Source organism: Salmo salar, chromosome 05 (assembly GCF_965601325.2).
Source record: "Salmo salar chromosome 05, fSalSal1, whole genome shotgun sequence".
In the NCBI taxonomy this organism is placed as follows: Eukaryota; Metazoa; Chordata; class Actinopteri; order Salmoniformes; family Salmonidae; genus Salmo; species Salmo salar.
In genome coordinates this window covers 8,557,834-8,580,645 of record NC_138295.1, presented here as the reverse complement: position 1 = coordinate 8,580,645, position 22,812 = coordinate 8,557,834, and the positions used below count along the sequence as shown (strand labels likewise).

The 22,812-nt window shown below is 43.2% G+C and overlaps 2 protein-coding genes across 4 annotated transcripts in view; both read right to left on the bottom strand.

Moving 5' to 3' along the window:
• Positions 1-3,821: 3,821 nt before the first annotated feature.
• neurog1 (neurogenin 1) lies at positions 3,822-5,600 on the bottom strand. Its single transcript, XM_014198547.3, has 2 exons — positions 5,373-5,600; positions 3,822-5,249 (listed from the first exon to the last, which is right to left on the bottom strand). Exon 2 carries the CDS (start codon positions 5,237-5,239, stop codon positions 4,571-4,573), a length of 669 nt encoding a protein of 222 aa, XP_014054022.1. The 5' UTR covers positions 5,240-5,249; positions 5,373-5,600; the 3' UTR covers positions 3,822-4,570.
• Positions 5,601-13,480: 7,880 nt separating this feature from the next.
• Positions 13,481-22,812, bottom strand: part of LOC106604143 (arf-GAP with Rho-GAP domain, ANK repeat and PH domain-containing protein 3) — a 64,417-nt gene continuing 55,085 nt past the window's right edge. For all 3 annotated transcript variants that reach the window (XM_045717838.2, XM_082975016.1, XM_082975015.1), the window contains exons 28-32: positions 22,603-22,721; positions 22,205-22,268; positions 21,864-22,007; positions 16,207-16,245; positions 13,481-15,077 (exon numbers count right to left, since the gene is read on the bottom strand). In XM_045717838.2, coding sequence (XP_045573794.2) covers positions 14,604-15,077; positions 16,207-16,245; positions 21,864-22,007; positions 22,205-22,268; positions 22,603-22,721 — 840 coding nt within the window. In that variant the 3' untranslated portion in view covers positions 13,481-14,603. The remainder of the gene's footprint in view (positions 15,078-16,206; positions 16,246-21,863; positions 22,008-22,204; positions 22,269-22,602; positions 22,722-22,812) is intronic.

Here is a 22,812-nt window from a genome sequence, read left to right as displayed (position 1 = left end):
AATCACTTTTTATTCCTTTTAAATTGGATTTAATTGCATAATTGTGAATGTAAATACCATGCTATCCTTTTCATCTGTTTGTCATTACCTGGATGTTATTGTTTACAGCTACATTATGACTCACTAGGTGTCCAGTTTAAATTTTCCAGTTGATGCTCATTCATCTCTCCCTGTCTGCCCCAAGTGAGCCCATTTCTCCACTCCTCCCTGGGGTGACAGTCCTTAATGCTCTGAGCCAGAGGCCCTTTCCTGGGCGAATACGAGCCTTGGGGGTTGGCAACCTGCTGCTACCATCTTGACACAATCAATATGTAATGGCTGTTGTTAAATGATGTATGGAATAGAGGTATCACTAAGTAGACCTAAAATCATCCAGAAATGTCCCTCTGTTGTCTCCAAACATGTAAAAAAGCTTTCTTTATAACATGGTCCGTTCAATCGTTCAAGACAACCCATCTAACACAGTTTAAGCATCAGATAATTTCATAAAACAAGATTGCAGTTGTGTCTTCTTAGAAGTTGAGTAAGTGAGACCAACGTAGCAGACAGAAAGAAGCATACATACTGTGAAATGGTTTGGTGCTGCAGCACAAAGCTCTTCTTTTCTATTTTACTAAGACAGCCAGTATGGCTGAAGATCTAGAATGTTAAGATGTGTGATGGCTGAAGATCTAGAATGTTAAGATGTGTGATGGATGAAGATCTAGAATGTGAAGGTGTGTGATGGCTGAAGAGATAGAATGTTAAGATGTGTGATGGATGAAGATCTAGAATGTCAAGATGTGTGATGGATGAAGATCTAGAATGTTAAGATGTGTGATGGACGAAGATCTAGAATGTTAAGTTTTGTGATGGATGAAAATCTAGAATGTTAAGTTTTGTGATGGATGAAGATCAGGAATGTTAAGATGTGTGATGGCTTAAGAGCTAGAATGTTACGATGTGTGATGGCTGAAGATCTAGAATGTTAAGATGTGTGATGGCTGAAGATCTAAAATGTTAAGATGTGTGATGGGTGAAGATCTAGAATGTTAAGATGTGTGATGGATGAAGAGATAGAATGTGAAGGTGTGTGATGGCTGAAGAGATAGAATGTTAAGATGTGTGATGGATGAAGATCTAGAATGTTAAGGTGTGTGATGGATGAAAATCAAGAATGTTAAGATGTGTGATGGCTGAAGAGAAAGAATGTTAAGATGTGTGATGGATGAAGAGATAGAATGTTAAGATGTGTGATGGCTGAAAAGATAGAATGTTAAGATGTGTGATGGCTGAAGAGATAGAATGTTAAGATGTGTGATGGCTGGAGAGATAGAATGTTAAGATGTGTGATGGCTGAAGAGCTAGAATGTTAAGATGTGTGATGGCTGAAGAAATAGAATGTTAAGATGTGTGATGGCTGAAGATCTAGAATGTTAAGATGGGTGATGGCTGAAGATCTAGAATGTTAAGATATGTGATGGCTGAAGATCTAGAATGTTAAGATGTGTGATGGCTGAAGATCTAGAATGTTAAGATGTGTGATGGATGAAGATCTAGAATGTTAAGATGTGTGATGGCTGAAGATCTAGAACGCTAAGATGTGTGATGGATGAAGATCTAGAATGTTAAGATGTGTGATGGATGAAGATCTAGAATGTTAAGATATGTGAGATATGAAGATCTAGAATGTTAAGGTGTGTGATGGCTGAAGATCTAGCATGTTAAGATGTGTGATGGATGAAGATCTAGAATGTTAAGATGTGTGATGGCTGAAGAGCTAGAATGTTAAGATGTGTGATGGCAGAAGATCTAGAATGTTAAGATGTGTGATGGCTGAAGATCTAGAATGTTAAGATGTGTGATGGATGAAGGTCTAGAATGTTAAGATGTGTGATGGCTGAAGAGATAGAATGTTAAGATGTGTGATGGATGAAGATCTAGAATGTTAAGATGTGTGATGGCTGAAGAGATAGAATGTTAAGATGTGTGATGGCTGAAGAGATAGAATGTTAAGATGTGTGATGGATGAAGAGATAGAATGTTAAGATGTGTGATGGCTGAAGATCTAGAATGTTAAGATGTGTGATGGAGCTTGTAGATTAGAGAGTTCTGTCTTGTTGGGAGGTTACGTTATGGTTCTGGTTAGGGGTCTCCCTGCCTGACCCTGGTGAAATGTGGCCTTTTGTGCATCTGAAAGAAGAATTGTGGTGTTCATGCAGCCAGCCAGCCAAACAGGGAAGGAGGGAATAAGAAGAAGAAGATTGTTCCAAGGTGGCCATTTTCTACTAAATCTATCTGGGATGAGCTGAAAACCAGAATGGAAATAATTCAGACATGAATCCCCCTTCTCTATCTTTCACATTATATAACGCCAAGTTCAGGTAAACAACTAATATTGTATAAGCAGTAATAGTAATACCAATGCACACTAAGTTGTTTTTTGGTTTGATAATGATAATTACAATAGCCTACCAATCCAATTAAAATGTATTTTGAACTGCATGGGGCTGACTGGTGGCAATTAGCTGGCAGGTGCACGAACTCTGCATCGGTTAATCCCGGTCGTCCTATTGCTTATGGCCTCGTGCATATGAACAAAGCGCAATATTCATATAGAGTGTACACAATAACACGTCACCACTGATGCAAAGCATGAACCGATTATTATAGAACACAACCGAGAAACAGGTGGCATTGCATTACTAACAGTAGTCCAACTAACTAGACACGAATCTACTGAAAATAACTTGGCCACTTGATGTTTATTTATTTTTTTCATGTTTTTAAACCGTTGTTTTTAAAAAAAATGTAAACGGTTGTTTTAAAAAAAAAACGTTTTTAAAACGGTTGAATTGTGACTCCTACAGTGAGTGTCTAGTCAGATGATTGTATTCGGTCCTTGGCAGGGTTCTTTCTATTTTTACTTTTCTTTTTTTTCTTCATGTAAGTTGGCATGTGCTTGTCCCCCTGGGGATCGCAGCTCTCCCATTATCCTCGTCTATCCCCGACACGTGCAGATACAAGAGCCTTGGCAGGACCTCACGCCGCCGAACCCCTAACTGGAGAATTTAACCTGAATCCCTTTACAAATAAAATCATCCCGGGCGGGATGGATGATCACAAAAAAAACAACTCTAAGAAAAATCTCTTTAAATGCATATCTGGGTTGAGAGAAGACAATTCTATAGAAACTTTCAAAAGAAAATGTTATAAACTGGTCGCACTCATACAAAGGCCTCAATACATTTTCCAAACGGGATGAAATGTAATTTATCAGTGTAAATAGTGTAACAAGTTGAATATCTATTTTAATCTGCTTTCTACAATATTAACAATATTAACAATATTAACAAAACATTAACAATATATATATACAGACAAAATAGGAAATTCAGAGATTGTTATATATATCAGATTTTTTTGGCCACATTAACAATCTCGGAATTTCCTATTTTGTCTGTTGAAAGTCCCCAAAGATGATACATTCAACAGTGCTGATGATAATGGGTGATAATGGGTGATAATAATGGGTGATGATGGGTGATGATAATGGGTGGTAATAATGGGTGATGATAATGGGTGATGATAATGGGTGATGAGCTGCAATAAAACCTCAACTGATGGATGCACCTGCTGTGCTCTCTCTCTCTCTAAAACCGTTATCTTATTAATCACACCCTTTTGTTTCATGAACAGGCCACCGAGGACACTAACTGCCACTGTTATTATTTATTGTTGTGTGTATGGGGCTTGCAATGCGCTTTATCAGTGTGATAATCAGCACACTTTGAGTGCTCAACTCTCAGCAACTAAAACATTCGAAGAGAAATATATTTTTTTAAAGTTATATTTTTATTTGTAGAAAAATGGTTCACACACTTTTCATGTAAATAGAATAGAAATCTATTTATATACAAAATACATTATGACAGGCGAAACTTGAATAAATAAAATAAAAAAACGTGGTAGAAGGATCCTCTCTAGCCTCTTCTTGGGATTGAGTCTTTCTATTGAACAGGATTGCAGTTTTCAGGGGGTCAATGTCCATAATGTATGAGGCCAACTCCTTGTCTTCTGACGGCCTTTCACTCTATTGTCAGAGCATTGAAACTGAATTTCCACGCTCGTTTTTCTGCCTTATCGCTCTACTAATTGTAAAATTGACTTTTCACCTCAGTCTACAAAAGCAAATCGGTCTTCTTTTTAATGATAATACTCTTGTAATAGAGGTTGAGGTTAAGATCTGTGAAGTGGACTTCTAGTAGGCGTCGTATGCGTTGGAAAAAAAGTGCAAATGTTTTGGAGGAATACAAAACGTATAGCAAAACAATCATACTCAATTTAGAAAAGTCGACAAAATTAAATTAATGTTCAATCCGAATGTAAAATAGAGCATGTAAAAATAGGAAAACAAACTGTATAAAACACACCCACAGAGACATGGGTTAAGGCAAACAGTGAATAATATCATTCCGTTTTTTCCCTTTCAACGGACTAACTGAAGAATGCATTCAGTCATTATTCTGCTATCACTCTATTGTAACAATCTCGCAGTCTACAAAAGTTTGTGGTTAAGGCTTTAGTTCAGTTAGTAGGACATGCCTGGTACAAAGTTGTGGTAGCTGTACTGTAGAACATCAGTCTGGAAGCATCCATAGTCATCATGGGCGGCTGGGCTGCTGGGGCTTGAAGTGCAATAAGACGGAGAGGAGGAAGAGGAGGACGCGCTGGAGCTCCACGAGCAAGCATCGCTGCCCGGACTCGGGGCGTCAATCACGCACGGGCTGGGAAGCAAGAGAGACGCATCAGCCCGTGATTTGTTCTGGCGCTGTTCAATGTCCGCGATGCGTATGGTCTCGGAGAGCGCCCAGATGTAGTTGTGAGCGAAGCGCAGAGTCTCGATCTTGGTGAGTTTGCTGTCATCGGGGAACGCCGGTAGAACGGTCCGGAGGGTCTCCAAAGCGTCATTCAGGCTGTGCATTCTGTTTCTCTCGCGGTCGTTTGCCTTTACGCGCCGGTTCTTCTTGACCACGTGCACGGTGGCTTCATTCCTCGCTCTGCCTCTGCGTCTCTTCTTCTGTCCCATATCGGTAGCGCACGGGCCCTGGCTGTCGCTAGCAGGGGAGTTGGGCTTGCCAATCGAGGATGACGGGGAGGAAGCGTGCATGCTGCTGCACGAGTCTTCGTCATCGTGCATAAAGTAGTCGCAGCTCGAACTGTCCATGTCAGAGTAAACGGTCTCCATTGCGGTGCACATGATGTTTTCCCTGCAGAAATAAGAAGAGAGGGAATGGGTTAAACACTGTAAATGCAAGCGCGCATGGTAAAGTTTGGAAAGCAGGCCTAGTCAAGGCAATGGCGAAGGACTCTGGGAGCAGAACGAAACCTACCTTAGTAATCTGGTTGGAGAAGGTACAGTATCAGTTGTCTTGCAAGGAGCCAAAGTCCGACAATGAGTTTGTATGATGAGTACAAGGCACGCGTCTTTCTCTTGCGCTTGAATCAGCTCGTGTGAGCGAATGAGCCTGGCACACGACTGGCCTCACATACCTTATATACCCTGGTCAGACAATGGTCGTACCCCTCTCGCGCTGGCATTTGTGTGAAGGATGGATGAATGGGGTGCATCAGGTCTGCCCCGTGCCGCACTGCCATCTCATTAGCATAATGTATGCCTGTTGTTTGTTCGCGCTCCGAAGCGTGCCTGTAATCACGACCGTCCAATGAGAGCAGGGGACCGCTGCCCAGCCACGCGAGCACCACTGTTGCTATCCATCCCTGGACCAAAGACCAAGCCCACTTTAAGTTAAACCTTTAAAGTTAAATGAAAGAAGAAAAGGAGCAAATGACAGAACGCTTAGCCCCGGAGGCAAGGTCACGCTCCAAAAATAAATGAGCCGATCTTCTGTCCAAGATTCGGTCTATAAACATATAAACCTGCATGAGTATCAGCTAAAATCGAACATATCAAAGCAAAAGGCATATCCACCACCATATTTGTCAAAAATTGACAATTTATTATACATCGAAATGAAATGGAAAATTTGATTTAGTAAATGTTGGAAAATGAGACTGTTTTTCAAGTTTTCGAACAAAACACAAAAGTTGCTGTAGTAAAATTTGATAGACATAACAAGGATACCAAACATTTAGACAGTGTATTCAAAAAGTTTATACAAAAAAACGCTGATTAAAGATTTTGAGGAAATTCACCACCCCAACACATTTGAACTATTGTGCGTAATTGCGCACAATGTTGCACGCATGCATAAGCATTCACATTTTAGAGCTCTAGGCTATCTAGCCTATCTAGCATCTAAAGCAGGACAGGTTACTTCATCTTCACAACTTTCTCCACAAATCCACAGTCAAACCTTGGCTAATTAACATTCAAAACATGAAGGGCACAGCAGTAAAAATGTCTAGCGCATGCAAAGGGCAATTTTTTAAAGGGTTTTTAAAGACATCTTTATGAGACAGGCATACCAATATCCATTAATTATTCTATTTATTCCATGTCCAGGATCTCTCCTCTCCTTTGAAAAAGTGGATGGGGGCACTATTTAGAAATAGTTTGGCCAGGGACCTGCAGTGCCTTTCTGCTGGCGGTATAATGAGGGTAGAGGGACAGTCATTTATAAATAATTACACAATGTTTAGAGTCTTCGGCCATGTATAATATATCAAAGCGATTATAAGGTGAATTGTTCCATTGTACGCGTCTCCCCTCACTTCTTTTCACTCCTTATACGCGTTGTCCCTCGTCCAAATTCGGGCTCCTCTGGGCTTTTGTCACACTTTTTTTCAGCCTGAGCCACTCTATTGGCGTTATTCTTATTCAAATAGTCTCAGCAGGAGCAAAAAACAGCCCGTCTCTGAGGCATGCTCCTAGGTTCTATATCACAAATCATTTCCGTGTATTTACCTGCACATCTGCTTAATATCTGTTGGACTAAATTCGTGCATGTTAAAGACATATATTTGACTTATTTCGATAGGCCTGACTATATGATACTTATTTCGATGAGTAGAAGGCTGAAGTTGTGACGCGCTGACTATTGATGATGTCGCCACACGCCGGTGGTCGGTTTATGAGGAAAATAAAATGTTAAACCCTTACTGACCAATCCGGTGCTCGGAAGGGCCAAACGACAGGGATTGGGATCGATTTTATTATTACAACACCAAACTGTCAGTAATAACATCAAAGAGGAGGAACAGCTTGAAGGATTATTCTGGTTTTAGTTAGGACATTAGTAGGTGGTCATACGTTATTGCTCTTATAAAGTGATAAAAGATAACATTTTTACAATATGACTTAGTTGGTTTGCACTAGAAGCGTGCGTTGAGACCAGGCTGGTATTGCGGTTAGGACAAATCGGCTGGGGGTGTAGAGAAAGCGGAGTTTTCTGCCCACACTTGAGAGGGGTTGCCTGGGTGATGCTGTGACAGGATTAGGCACAAGTGCACGAGATGTGATTACATTTCAATAGCAGAAACACGTGAGAAAATAAAACAACCGAATTACCCAAAGTAGGGTCTCAAGCCGAAACAAAGGAGAACGAAAAAGTTATTCAATTGAGAAAATAAAATCAATTCAATTGTATTATTAGACCACCGCTGTGATCAATTTGTTGTATTACTCGATTTGATTTGAAATATTATAGCATTAATTATGTTGAATCAAAGTTGATTTATTTAAAGAGTAAAGAGTAGGCTGTAATATCACATTTGCACGGCAGGTGCTAAACTCGGGGTTAGGAATAAATAAATATCTTGTGCAAGGTGTTATGCTAGTGAGGTCATAATACCTCTATTGACACTAGAGCAAAGGAAGTGTGGGGGATAGACTCTCTCCATTCTCCAGCGGCATATTCCTCAATTTATTTTATATCTTTTTATACAACCTGAATTAAAATTAAATTTAGTATTTTTGCAAAAGCATTAATCCCCGGGTATTAACGCGATTACTGTCTGCTAAAAGATCTTTGAGTCAGAAAGTCTGAACGGAGTTTTCAGATGTTAATCCGCTGTTTAATCCCTTCCCTTGGCGTTCAGGCAGGAGCCCAGGCCAGCACAGCTTTTTTTCCCCTTGTTAAAAACTCACGCAGGGCAGAATAGGGCCATTACTTTTTTTCAATGGTAATTCATTCCTTACTCCAGTGCTTCAATTGTACCAAGATACTACTCTCCACATCTCAAAGATCCCCTTCATCTTTTTAAAGGCATTAGCCAGAAAGAGAGAAAAATACAAATAAAGGTCCCTTTGCTTTTACAACAGTGATGGAAACACATTTATTTGTTGTAACTACGGATTCACGGTTTTTTGGACAGTTCGGTTCCATTTTATACTCACTTGGTTCATTTCTAAAGAAACTAAATACGTTTAATATTATCCTGGGAAAAACCACAGCTTCCATACCCTTCCAAAAATCAGGCAGGATAATGCCCCTAACCTTAAAATGAATGACATCTTCCATGCAACATGTCTGGAGAACATTAACGTTCTAGAAAAAACTCTAGATCATGTTAAAAAAATAAAAATAATAATTCAGGTCAAGTGTTGATTGGTGCGCATCACAAATTAACACATCATTAGTTGACTTTGATTGGCCAATTAGTCAGATTTACTTAATTTATGATACAACAAGGTGGTGTGTCCTTCATCACTACTCTGGTATAAATAAATAGGTGTTTAATTCATCACTACTCTGGTATAAATAAATAGGTGTTTAATTCATCACTACTCTGGTATAAATAAATAGGTGTTTAATTCATCAGTACTCTGGTATAAATAAATAGGTGTTTAATTCTGTTTTAGGTGATGCTACTTCACTCACACAATCATTCAAATGTTACGTTTAATAGTTATTTGTTTGTGTACATTTTCCATAATTAGAGTGAAAAACATTTTATCCAAATGAAATCGTTTTTTCAATAAATATTTATTTAGTATTATATATGAAAGTACATACAGCTCCCTCCAAAGCAGGTATGCTGAACACGTTAAGTGGGCATGCTGTCAGTAGATGGATGCTATTGTTTGCCTATGGATAGCCCATATCTATGCACCCACCTTCCTCTATTTAACCATACACCTACTTGTTTGTGTTTTGCGAGAGAGTCAGCCATCCCTCAATTATGCTTCTATCTGTGATACCTGTCTTTTTTGATTTGGTAACATCTTAGCTAAATTAGATTTCCAAACAGGTGCTATTATAATGTAATGGAATCTCATTTAGGGCAGTCTGAATGCTAATAGGGTGGCCTCACTGTGAAGCGGTTTCTAAACTGCCGAGGTTCGTGAACCTGCTGCTATCAATCACATGTTCTGGTCTACATACAAATCCTATTCACTTGTCTTCATGTATTTACACAAGTGCATAATTTACCTGTAGTTTACCCTGCATTAGGGTCCACAATGAGCATGGTGTCTCGAAACACGTAGTTCTAAAGATCCATGGCAACGACTGAGCAGATTGAGGAAACGGTTCGCTGCAGGTTCAAAAAGTGTTAAAAGAAGAACAAATATACAGCAATGCTTTACTGTGATGTAGAACCTGACCTCATCAGCAGAGTAAACACCACCGTATGGTCATAGGCCCCTGGAAGGGCTGTGGTCCCTGGAGCTGTTGGCAACACCACGTCTATGTGCTGTACACCCAGGAGACGGCTTTCTATTATATAACAGCAGTTTATTATGCTAGGATTCTCAGTTAATAACCCTTTACATGTCTTCATATGATTCAGCTGAATAATAATTCTGATCATGGTTATAATATAGTAATAACAGTATTATAATACATTTTTGGAGTTTCAACCCTTTTGTTACATTCGACCGTTCCCTGTATGCTGACAATGGTTGACTATATTCCTATATGTTTCTATACCACAACTCTTGGTGCTAGCCTGATAAGTACCCTGAACTGGACTTCTCTGGTGAGGTTCTGTTGCAGAGATGGCATCACTTGTGGCGTCTCGACTGAGCCATATGGTTTGGAGTGCAATAACTTGAAGCCGGTGCCAACAATGGAGTAATTGAGAAGGGGAAAGGGTCTGAGCTTGACTCGACAAAGCTGCAAAAACTCCCTCTTTCACTCTAATGAAGCTGTTGTCTGCTGAGTCTGTGTGGGGTTGGGGGGGGGGGGGGGGGGGGGCAGGGGGACGTGATTTGTCATACAATCTGAAACTTTAGGAGGGCCGGAGAAAGACCTCCTCTCCATATGTCTGCTTATTTTGCATCTGAAAGCTACTGGTTAAGAGAGAAGGGGGAGAGAAGGGGAGAGGAGGGGAGAGAAAGGAAGAAGAGAGGAGAGGAGAGGAGAGAAGGGGAGCGGCGGACTTACTATTAGGCAGGAGAGGCAACTGCCTCAGCCCTCACATCATCAAGGCCCCCCCATGCTCCACTCGAGGCCCCCCCATGCTCCACTCGAGGCCCCCCCATGCTCCACTCGAGGCCCCCCCCATGCTCCACTCGAGGCCCCCCCATGCTCCACTCGAGGCCCCCCCATGCTCCACTCGAGGCCCCCCATGCTCCACTCATTTCCCCCCATGCTCCACTCGAGGCCCCCCCATGCTCCACTCGAGGCCCCCCCATGCTCCACCCGAGGCCCCCCCATGCTCCACTCATTTCCCCCCATGTTCCACTCGAGGACCCCCCATGCTCCACTCATTTTCCCCCATGTTCCACTCGAGGACCCCCCATGCTCCACTCGAGGACCCCCCATGTTCCACTTGAGGCAGCAATGAGGTGCTTTTAGCGTGGGCAAAGAAAATAAAAATAAAGAGGATTTAATTTTAACAGAAAAATGACTTAAAGCATTTGTTTAGACAGGTGCTGCTGATAATACTGCCATCGCCATGAAGGCAGAGGCAATGTCTGTCCTGATGCTTTCTGTAAAAAAAGAGTATGGTATGTCATCAGATACATAGGCTACAAATAATAGTAAGACACTGTTTCACTGTTGCACTGTTTCACTCTCTCGGATGCTTTCTCTGTTGAGATACATTTGCAGGTGGCTGAAACTAAGGAAAGTTGGTGGGGGAAGATGACGGAATTACTTTGGATGAACGTGCAAAGATAACCTACTTATTGAACTGTTTTGTTTTGACAATCAGATGAAAACATGACTGGTTGTGTACATGGCACATTAAAAGGTAATACATTTTACGTGTCATTACTATAAAACCGATAACAAAATGTTGTGCACACACATAGGAGGGGGGACTCAGACTGGCCTCTGCCTGGGGCCTCCAAATCACTAAGTCCGCCCCTGGAGAAGGGGAGAGTGGGGGAGAGTGGCAGATAGAAGGGGAAAGTGGTAGAAGCTTCCGACATCAGGGAGGGATAGTCTTTTTGACTGCATCTATTCCAACTGGAACAAACCGGTGTCAGAGATGGAAGTTGGAATTAAAGATTTTAAAACAGTAGAAAATGACCGTTTGGCAACAAGTAATAAAGTGTAATGTTCATTAGTTATTTTTTAAAACCACAATCATTGACCGTGAGGAGGAGGAGTGATGAGGAAAGCCTTCTGCACTACATGGTTATTTGTTGAACATTTTTCTAAATATAGATCTGTCTCAGGTTTGAAAAGGCTTCTCGGGTCAGAGGTCAGTAGAAACAAACTGAAAATGTACAGATGACAAAAGGCACTTGTTAAACTCGTCTCCTATTCTACCGACCTGGCATCCTTTGTCATTTGTTTCTCTTTAATTTAGACCCCATGCTGGATTAAAAACAATCCACTAAAAACAAAGTCTGACTTCAAAAAAAAAGGAATCTGATTGGACAAAGAGAATATACAGAGAAGGGTGATTCTTTAGCATGAGGTGTCACCATCAAGGCAGTAAGAAGACAGAAGAGCACCAGGTAATGAAAGAACCATGACTTAACATTTAAACATCACTTACTCAGACACTAGTGCTGTGCTACTTCACACTCTACTTGCATATACAAATGTATATTTAAAAAAAAAAGGCACTCGTACATCTGAGCTATATTTTTTGCAGGTGCATGGTAACAGTTGAATAAGATGGAACCCACACACTGCTCTTGATAGGTTAAGCTTATTAAAGAACAGTGACACTATCAGCCTCAAGGCGTTTCGTTTCGTCAGAGCTTTGATACATGAAGCTCAATTCAAAATTAAACTTTATTTGTCACATGCGACGAATACAAGTGTAGACCTTACCGTGAAATGCTTTCTTACAAGCCCTTAACCAACAACGCAGTTTAAGAAGAGTTAAGAAAATATTTACCTAATAAACTAAAGTAAAAAATAATAAAAAGTAACAATAAAATAACAATAACGAGGCTATATACAGGGGATACCAGTACTGAGTTAGTGTGTGGGGGCACCAGTTAGTTGAGGTAATTTGTACATGTAGATGATAAACAGCGAGTAGCAGCAGTGTACAAAAAAAGGGGGAGGAGGGGGGGGGGGGGGTGTCAATGTAAATAGTCCGGTGGCAATTGTATTAATTGTTCAGCAGTCTTATGGCTTGGGGGTAGAAGCTGTTGAGGAGCCTTTTGGTCCCAGACTTGGCGCTCCGGTACCGCTGCCGTGCGGTAGTAGAGAGAACAGTCTATGACTTGGGTGACTGGAGACTTTTATGGGCTTTACTCTGACACTGCCGATTATATAGGTTCTGGATGTCAGGAAGCTTGGCCCCAGTGATGTACTGGGCCATACACATTACCTTCTGTAGCGCCTTACGGTCAGATGCCGAGCAGTTGCCATACCAGGCGGTGATGCAACCGGTCAGGATGCTCTCAATGGTGCAGCTGTAGAACCTTTTGAGGATCTGAGAACCCGTGCCAAATCTCCTGAGGGGGAAAAGGTTTTGTCGTGCCCTTTTCACAACTGTCTTGGTGTGTTTGGACCGTGATAGATTAAAAATTGGTGTGTTTGGACCGTGATAGATTAAAAATTGGTGTGTTTGGACCGTGATAGATTAAAAATTGGTGTGTTTGGACCGTGATAGATTAAAAATTGGTGTGTTTGAACCGTGATAGATAAAAAATTGGTGTGTTTGGACCGTGATAGATTAAAAATTGGTGTGTTTGGACCGTGATAGATTAAAAATTGGTGTGTTTGGACCGTGATAGATTAAAATTGGTGTGTTTGGACCGTGATAGATTAAAAATTGGTGTGTTTGGACCGTGATAGATAAAAAATTGGTGTGTTTGGACCGTGATAGATAAAAAATTGGTGTGTTTGGACCGTGATAGATAAAAAATTGGTGTGTTTGGACCGTGATAGATTAAAAATTGGTGTGTTTGGACCGTGATAGATTAAAAATTGGTGTGTTTGGACCGTGATAGATTAAAAATTGGTGTGTTTGGACCGTGATAGATTAAAAATTGGTGTGTTTGGACCGTGATAGATTAAAAATTGGTGTGTTTGGACCGTGATAGATTAAAAATAGGTGTATTTGGACCGTGATAGATAAAAAATTGGTGTGTTTGGACCGTGATAGATTAAAAAGCACAGCGCAGGTTTCTTATTTTTTGTTTATCAAATTCTCAATCCTTAAACAGAAAATTAATTAATTGGACGTATCATAAAACAAAAAAAAATCATATTTAATATAGTCCTTCATGTAGCAACAACGTGAAATACTGCATAATGAATATTGAAATGGTATAAGCATACAGAATAATGTACACTATTTACAGTAAGTTGTGAATAATGACTAATGGGCGACAATGCAGGCAAATGCATTATAACACACTATAGACACTTGACAAAGGCAGTCAAATTGGAATATATTATTATCTATTTAGACTGATGAACAAGGAGGATATCTTGAACATGGAAAATTAATGAAAAAGCATTAGACTTGGAAGTGTAAACATGAATTCAGAATATTCAGATGTAGTGCGACTAACAATCATTATATTTGGCTGTATTCACATCATACAGTGGTTGTGCATGGTGAATAAATACTAAGAATCCATTTGTACTATAAAGGATAGTGAGTGCATACTGCCACCTTCTGGCCAGATAGTGTAGCAACACACTGGATTATCTGTGGCTGTCTAGGAGAAAGTGCATACTGCCACCTACTGGCCAGACAGTGTAACTTCTAGAAGCAAAGCTCTCCTTTTCTTACTTTCACAGCTTTTACAAAAAAAAGTTGATAAAATATTCTTTAAAAATAAATTATTACATACAGAGACTGTAACACATTTATATTTAAAATCCAGTCGTTTAATACTAACAAAAATAATGGTTTAATGCCTAACGCATCACCGCCAGACATGCATGAGAGAAGCATCCATTTCTCCTCTCCCTCAGTCGTTTAGTAAACTATTCAAAAACAAGTACAAAAAGGTATCCCATAGTTCATAGCTAAAGCAATTAGCAAGGTTGTTAAAATCCAATAAGCATCTTTCAATATAAAACGGATCTGTGCATACCAGTGATAGCAGAACAGTAAGTAGTTTGTAGGATAAAACATAAGTAAATGGTTGCTTATTCATATCTGATCATGTATTTTTGACACACCGCCCAAACAAATGGGTTGTGTCCGTACTTCCATGCTGTTACAGTATTCTGTCTGTCTGTCTGTCTGGCCTGAGTCTACAATACAGGTGCACATATCTCTTCCTCTCCTCAGATTATGTTCTTCTGTCCTGGCAGTTTCTCCTCATTCTCTGTCTTCTTGGTGAAGACGGAGGACAGTTCCTGGAGGAGCAGCTCCTGTGAGGAGGTACAGGGCCTGTGCTGCTGCCTCCTCCTCGGCGCTGGCTGGGGAAACTCCTGGAGGTCCCCTCCTCCACCCAGGACCAGGGTATCAAGAGAACCAGCAGGGGGCAGCAGACCCTCTCCTCCCAGCCCCAGAGAGTGCACCGGGTTGGGGCTGATCATGCGGTCCAGGGAGCAGGTCTTCCGGGGGCCCAGGCTGAGGCTCAGGGACCCGTCAGGGACCTCCTGGGTCTCTGAGGTGTTATTGGAGAGGAAGCTGGTCTCCAGGGACTTGAGGACCTGCAGGCCAAAGTCTCCTACTTCCTCATACAGAGGCTCTGAGGGTTCTGGCTCTGTAGTCTCTGGACGCTCCTCGAACGAGTCCTGCTGCACCTTCATGGGCTGGGTGGAGGTTAGGGGGGGGGGGGGAAGGGAGAACGGAGGGAATTAGAATTTGAACCCAACCCAGAGTTATTTGTATGTTTGATTATAGACTATTTAAAGATCTGGGATGCCTGAGGCAAAAGCAGAAGTAGAACTATTATAATAATAAAGGGGGTCGAGAAGTAGCTATCTGTTAGGAACTCTAGGCAGGTATTAAGGAGATGATCTGCCATTACAGTGACAAAGAAACACGTGTGGTTCATTTAAAATGGGACAAACATGGAAGGGAGTTGCCCTTCTTTGACAACTACTTTAGAAAACAATAGACTTCCTCTTATTAAGGTCTGGCCATTGTTCTAGCACCTCAGCAACAACCTCAAGACAATTACTTAAAACGCAGAGGGACAAAAGAAAAATTCAAGCAAAACAATTCCCTTGTAAATGCATTTGTAGCTGGGGCTGGGCTAGTTCCAGTTGGTACACCAGTAGCCTAATAGACACAGCAGACTGTTCTGTAAAACACAAGAAGGTACTTCACTAAGCCTCCCAGGCCTCCCCCTCAAGGCAAAGGGCCATGGAACCAGAACAATACTGGAGAACAATATCTCCTCCCAGTCTATCCTGTTGTCTACACTTCAAACATCCACATCAACATCAACATCCTGATGCTGTAAAACCAGGAAGTCAGGGCTTCTGTCAGGAAGTGGAGGTGTGGCTGAGTCAGATATAGTCCCTGTATAAACCAAGGGAATTTCTTTACACAGATAGAGAGAGAGAGGCTTTGGAGAACTGTTAGTTATGGAAGTTAGGAGAGCGTTAAATAAGTCCAATAGCAACCTTCAAAATAAACATCCCATTCTCATCCTTAGCTTCTTGTTAGATGAGCGGAGAAGTCAAAATATATACTGTATATATTTGACATTTTAGTCATTTAGCAGACGGTCTTATCTAGAGCGACATATAGTAGTGAGCGCATATATTTTCATACCGGTCCCCCGTGGGAAGCAAACACACAACCCTGATGTTGCAAGCGGCATGGTCTACCAACTGAGCCACACAAAATGAAAGTAAGTACGAACATTCAAAACAGAATGTAACACAAACATGCACCATTGAAATGACAGAGCATCAGGGTGTGCATACTTACAAAGAACATGGAGAGTGTCCTTCTGGCGTGAAGCTTTCGCTGCAGAGAAAAGACAGAAAGACACCAGTACAACCCGTGAGATACAGACACACAGTGACAGTTTCCCTGACCCAGACTAAGCATATTACTGGACTCAACATGATGCTTTGACCCAGACTGACCCAGACTAAGCATATTACTGGACTCAACATGATGCTTTGACCCAGACTGACCCAGACTAAGCATATTACTGGACTCAACATGATGCTTTGACCCAGACTGACCCAGACTAAGCATATTACTGGACTCAACATGATGCTTTGACCCAGACTGACCCAGACTAAGCATATTACTGGACTCAACATGATGCTTTGACCCAGACTGACCCAGACTAAGCATATTACTGGACTCAACATGATGCTTTGACCCAGACTGACCCAGACTAAGCATATTACTGGACTCAACATGATGCTTTGACCCAGACTGACCCAGACTAAGCATATTACTGGACTCAACATGATGCTTTGACTTGCTTTTCAGTCCAGACCTAGTCTTAATCTGGGTCAGGGATACGGGTCCATAGTGAACGGGTCCATAGAGAACGGGTCCATAGAGAACGGGTCCATAGTGAACGGGTCCATAGTGAACGGGTCTATAGTGAACGGGTCCATAGAGAACGGGTCCATAGTGAACGGGTCCATAGTGAACGGGTCCATAGAGAACGGGTCCATAGTGAACGGGTCCATAGTGAACGGGTACATAGAGAACGGGTCCATAGAGAACGGGTCCATAGTGAACGGGTCCATAGAGAACGGGTCCATAGTGAACGGGTCTATAGTGAACGGGTCCATAGTGAACGGGTCCATAGTGAACGGGTACATAGAGAACGGGTCCATAGAGAATGGGTCCATAGTGAACGGGTCTATAGTGAACGGGTCCATAGAGAACGGGTCCATAGTGAACGGGTACATAGAGAACGGGTCCATAGAGAACGGGTCCATAGTGAACGGGTCTATAGTGAACGGGTCCATAGTGAACGGGTTCATAGTGAACGGGTCCATAGTGAACGGGTCCATAGTGAACGGGTTCATAGAGAACGGGTTCATAGAGAACGGGTCCATAGTGAACGGGTCCATAGTGAACGGGTCCATAGTGAACGGGTCTATAGAGAACGGGTCCATAGTGAACGGGTCCATAGTGAACGGGTCCATAGTGAACGGGTTCATAGAGAACGGGTCCATAGAGAATGGGTCCATAGTGAACGGGTCTATAGTGAACGGGTCCATAGAGAACGGGTCCATAGTGAACGGGTACATAGAGAACGGGTCCATAGAGAACGGGTCCATAGTGAACGGGTCTATAGTGAACGGGTCCATAGTGAACGGGTTCATAGTGAACGGGTCCATAGTGAACGGGTCCATAGTGAACGGGTTCATAGAGAACGGGTTCATAGAGAACGGGTCCATAGTGAACGGGTCCATAGTGAACGGGTCCATAGTGAACGGGTCTATAGAGAACGGGTCCATAGTGAACGGGTCCATAGTGAACGGGTCCATAGTGAACGGGTTCATAGAGAACGGGTTCATAGAGAACGGGTCTATAGTGAACGGGTTCATAGTGAACGGGTCCATAGAGAACGGGTCCATAGTGAACGGGTCCATAGTGAACGGGTCCATAGTGAACGGGTCCATAGTGAACGGGTCCATAGAGAACGGGTCCATAGTGAACGGGTCTATAGTGAACGGGTCCATAGTGAACGGGTCCATAGTGAACGGGTACATAGAGAACGGGTCCATAGAGAACGGGTCCATAGAGAACGGGTCCATAGTGAACGGGTCTATAGTGAACGGGTCCATAGTGAACGGGTCCATAGTGAACGGGTCCATAGTGAACGGGTCCATAGTGAACACTATACAGTAAAGGGATAGCATTTGGGGGATACTGAAATATATGGAATAGTAAACATACTAGACACCAAAGGGTTACAGAAAGGGGAGACAGAAAGGGGAGACAGAAAGGGGAGACAGAAAGGGGAGACAGAAAGGGGAGACAGAAAGGGGAGACAGAAAGGGGAGACAGAAAGGGGAGACAGAAAGGGGAGACAGAAAGGGGAGACAGAAAGGGGAGACAGAAAGGGGAGACAGAAAGGAGTGACAGAAAGGGGAGACAGAAAGGGGAGACAGAAAGGAGAGACAGAAAGGGGAGACAGAAAGGGGAGACAGAAAGGGGAGACAGAAAGGGGAGACAGAAAGGGGAGACAGAAAGGGGAGACAGAAAGGGGAGACAGAAAGGAGGGACAGAAAGGGGAGACAGAAAGGGGAGACAGAAAGGGGAGACAGAAAGGGGAGACAGAAAGGAGTGACAGAAAGGGGAGACAGAAAGGGGAGACAGAAAGGGGAGACAGAAAGGGGAGACAGAAAGGGGAGACAGAAAGGGGAGACAGAAAGGGGGGACAGAAAGGGGAGACAGAAAGGGGAGACAGAAAGGGGAGACAGAAAGGGGGGACAGAAAGGGGAGACAGAAAGGGGAGACAGAAAGGGGAGACAGAAAGGGGAGACAGAAAGGGGAGACAGAAAGGAGTGACAGAAAGGGGAGACAGAAAGGGGAGACAGAAAGGGGAGACAGAAAGGGGAGACAGAAAGGGGAGACAGAAAGGGGAGACAGAAAGGGGGGACAGAAAGGGGAGACAGAAAGGGGAGACAGAAAGGGGGGACAGAAAGGGGAGACAGAAAGGGGAGACAGAAAGGGGAGACAGAAAGGGGAGACAGAAAGGGGAGACAGAAAGGGGAGACAGAAAGGAGAGACAGAAAGGGGAGACAGAAAGGGGAGACAGAAAGGGGAGACAGAAAGGGGAGACAGAAAGGGGAGACAGAAAGGGGAGACAGAAAGGGGAGACAGAAAGGGGAGACAGAAAGGGGAGACAGAAAGGGGAGACAGAAAGGGGAGACAGAAAGGGGAGACAGAAAGGGGAGACAGAAAGGAGGGACAGAAAGGGGAGACAGAAAGGGGAGACAGAAAGGGGAGACAGAAAGGGGAGACAGAAAGGGGAGACAGAAAGGAGAGACAGAAAGGGGAGACAGAAAGGGGAGACAGAAAGGGGAGACAGAAAGGGGAGACAGAAAGGGGAGACAGAAAGGAGAGACAGAAAGGGGAGACAGAAAGGGGAGACAGAAAGGGGAGACAGAAAGGGGAGACAGAAAGGGGAGACAGAAAGGGGAGACAGAAAGGGGAGACAGAAAGGGGAGACAGAAAGGGGAGACAGAAAGGGGAGACAGAAAGGAGTGACAGAAAGGGGAGACAGAAAGGGGAGACAGAAAGGGGAGACAGAAAGGGGAGACAGAAAGGGGAGACAGAAAGGGGAGACAGAAAGGGGAGACAGAAAGGGGAGACAGAAAGGGGAGACAGAAAGGGGAGACAGAAAGGGGGGACAGAAAGGGGAGACAGAAAGGGGAGACAGAAAGGGGAGACAGAAAGGGGAGACAGAAAGGGGGGACAGAAAGGGGAGACAGAAAGGGGAGACAGAAAGGGGAGACAGAAAGGGGAGACAGAAAGGGGAGACAGAAAGGGGAGACAGAAAGGGGAGGCAGAAAGGGGAGACAGAAAGGAGTGGCAGAAAGGAGAGACAGAAAGGGGAGACAGAAAGGAGGAGACAGAAAGGGGAGACAGAAAGGGGTGGCAGAAAGGGGAGACAGAAAGGGGAGACAGAAAGGGGAGACAGAAAGGAGTGAGACAGAAAGGAGTGAGACAGAAAGGGGAGACAGAAAGGGGAGACAGAAAGGGGAGACAGAAAGGGGGGACAGAAAGGGGGGACAGAAAGGAGAGATTTTGATACAAAAATAAAAACAGGCTCTATGTGTGAAGTACACAACAGACTAATGGAATCTTCTCAAAGTTAAAAACATCAACAAAAATGTGTGGTACTGATGTGTCAAAAGGCTCCCCAGACTAGGTTTGGTTAGCTAAAGTCTCCCCAGACTAGGTTCGGTTAGCTAAAGTCTCCCCAGACTAGGTTCGGTTAGCTAAAGTCTCCCCAGACTAGGTTCGGTTAGCTAAAGTCTCCCCAGACTAGGTTTGGTTAGCTAAAGTCTCCCCAGACTAGGTTCGGTTAGCTAAAGTCTCCCCAGACTAGGTTTGGTTAGCTAAAGTCTCCCCAGACTAGGTTCGGTTAGCTAAAGTCTCCCCAGACTAGGTTCGGTTAGCTAAAGTCTCCCCAGACTAGGTTCGGGTAGCTAAAGTCTCCCCAGACTAGGTTCGGTTAGCTAAAGTCTCCCCAGACTAGGTTCGGTTAGCTAAAGTCTCCCCAGACTAGGTTCGGTTAGCTAAAGTCTCCCCAGACTAGGTTCGGTTAGCTAAAGTCTCCCCAGACTAGGTTCGGGTAGCTAAAGTCTCCCCAGACTAGGTTCGGGTAGCTAAAGTCTCCCCATACTAGGTTCGGTTAGCTAAAGTCTCCCCAGACTAGGTTCGGGTAGCTAAAGTCTCCCCATACTAGGTTCGGTTAGCTAAAGTCTCCCCAGAGTACATTCGGTTTGCTCCTAGCAGAACTGGGCTTGAAAAATGAGGAAAAAGGGGGCAATATTACTTTTTCGTCCCTCTTGAGATGCCATATCAAAAACATAGCCATTATACACTTACTCAACATAGTTGACATTTTTACCAATTTTACATCTGCGGTATTTCTCATGTGAAGAAATGTGCCTTAAAAACTAGTTGTCTCTCATTGGATGACAACAAACACGTCATTAAAGAATCCCATCCATAGTTCCCGCTCTGACTAGGAGTAGTACTGTTGACCAATCACAGACAAAGGGGTGTAGACTTTTCGGCTACCGAAGTTCAACTCACCTCAAGAAAAAAAATGTCGTACGCATGAACACCCGAAAAAACTGCCACACCAAAACTAACAAAAATATCAAATATTTTTTTACCCACAACCCCCAAAAATGTCATCCTAATATATGTGCAAACTATTTCAACTGGGAAGCGTGTGACAGGCTTAAAAGTATAGGGTAGGTAGAGAGTGTGGATGGTTGTCTCCTGCAGAACCATACCAGAGTCTGATTGGCCGACAGCATGGTAGAGTTGGAACCTACCAGAGTCTGATTGGCTGACAGCATGGTAGAGTTGGAACGTACCAGAGTCTGATTGGCCGACAGCATGGTAGAGTTGGAACGTACCAGAGTCTGATTGGCCGACAGCATGGTAGAGTTGGAACGTACCAGAGTCTGATTGGCCGACAGCATGGTAGAGTTGGAACGTACCAGAGTCTGATTGGCCGACAGCATGGTAGAGTTGGAACCTACCAGAGTCTGATTGGCCGACAGCATGGTAGAGTTGGAACCTACCAGAGTCTGATTGGCTGACAGCATGGTAGAGTTGGAACCTACCAGAGTCTGATTGGCCGACAGCATGGTAGAGTTGGAACCTACCAGAGTCTGATTGGCCGACAGCATGGTAGAGTTGGAACCTACCAGAGTCTGATTGGCCGACAGCATGGTAGAGTTGGAACGTACCAGAGTCTGATTGGCCGACAGCATGGTAGAGTTGGAACGTACCAAAGTCTGATTGGCCGACAGCATAGTAGAGTTGGAACATACCAGAGTCTGATTGGCCGACAGCATGGTAGAGTTGGAACGTACCAGAGTCTGATTGGCCGACAGCATGGTAGAGTTGGAACGTACCAGAGTCTGATTAGCCGACAGCATGGTAGAGTTGCTCTCGTGTCCGTCCCCTCTGATTGGTACTAGGGGCATGGTCCCAAACTTCTGTTTGGAGATGTCTGAGGAGGAGTGACGCCTCAATACCGGAGGTCGGGCGCCATCATTCTGTTAGAAGCAAATCAAGTGAATAGAAATGAATCAAAACGGAATCAAATGGATAAAATTAAACAGACAAAAGTAAAAATCTAAAGCGTAAGTGTTATACCCCCCAAAAATATGGGGGAAAGCAAACTCAAAATAATGTAAAAGTGATGCAACACAAGCCATACACTTGGGGAGGGGAACTAGGCTCCACAACATACCTGTGCTTTGAGGAAATTGGTGACCCAGTCCCATAGGTCGGACTCACAAAAGCAACAAAGGTACCTGGGAGACACAAAAACACAAAGCAGTGATTAGCTCTTAAAAAAGAGAGGGGAAGGAGATGTCATTTAAAGGGGAGGGGAGAGGCAGCTCTGAAACAAGACATTCCACCCTCCCTCCCTTTAAACAATGTAGTCCACTTACATAATATCATAACATCTGATGTCATGCAACACCAGTCACTACAGTAAACAATGAGGAATTCAAATACTTGAGAAAACATTATGCGTGTCCTATAAACATATAATGTTTTAATCTTATCCAATAGAAGTTGGATTGAAGATTTTCAGACATCCTTTGCAATGACCAAAATAATGTGTAGCAAGTGGACACTAACAGTTGATGTTTATCCATCATCAGAGTAAAGCCCCATTTAGTTGGGGGTTTCAGCTTCTTTCGAATTCCCATGTAGATCTTCATAGACTTCAGAGGCCATTCCTTTTCAGGCTTGATGCTCTGAAATGACAGACATATTGTACAGTAAGAAAATATGCACAGGGCAGACAATAAACTGACAATCACAGCTCCACCTGTGATAACTACATCG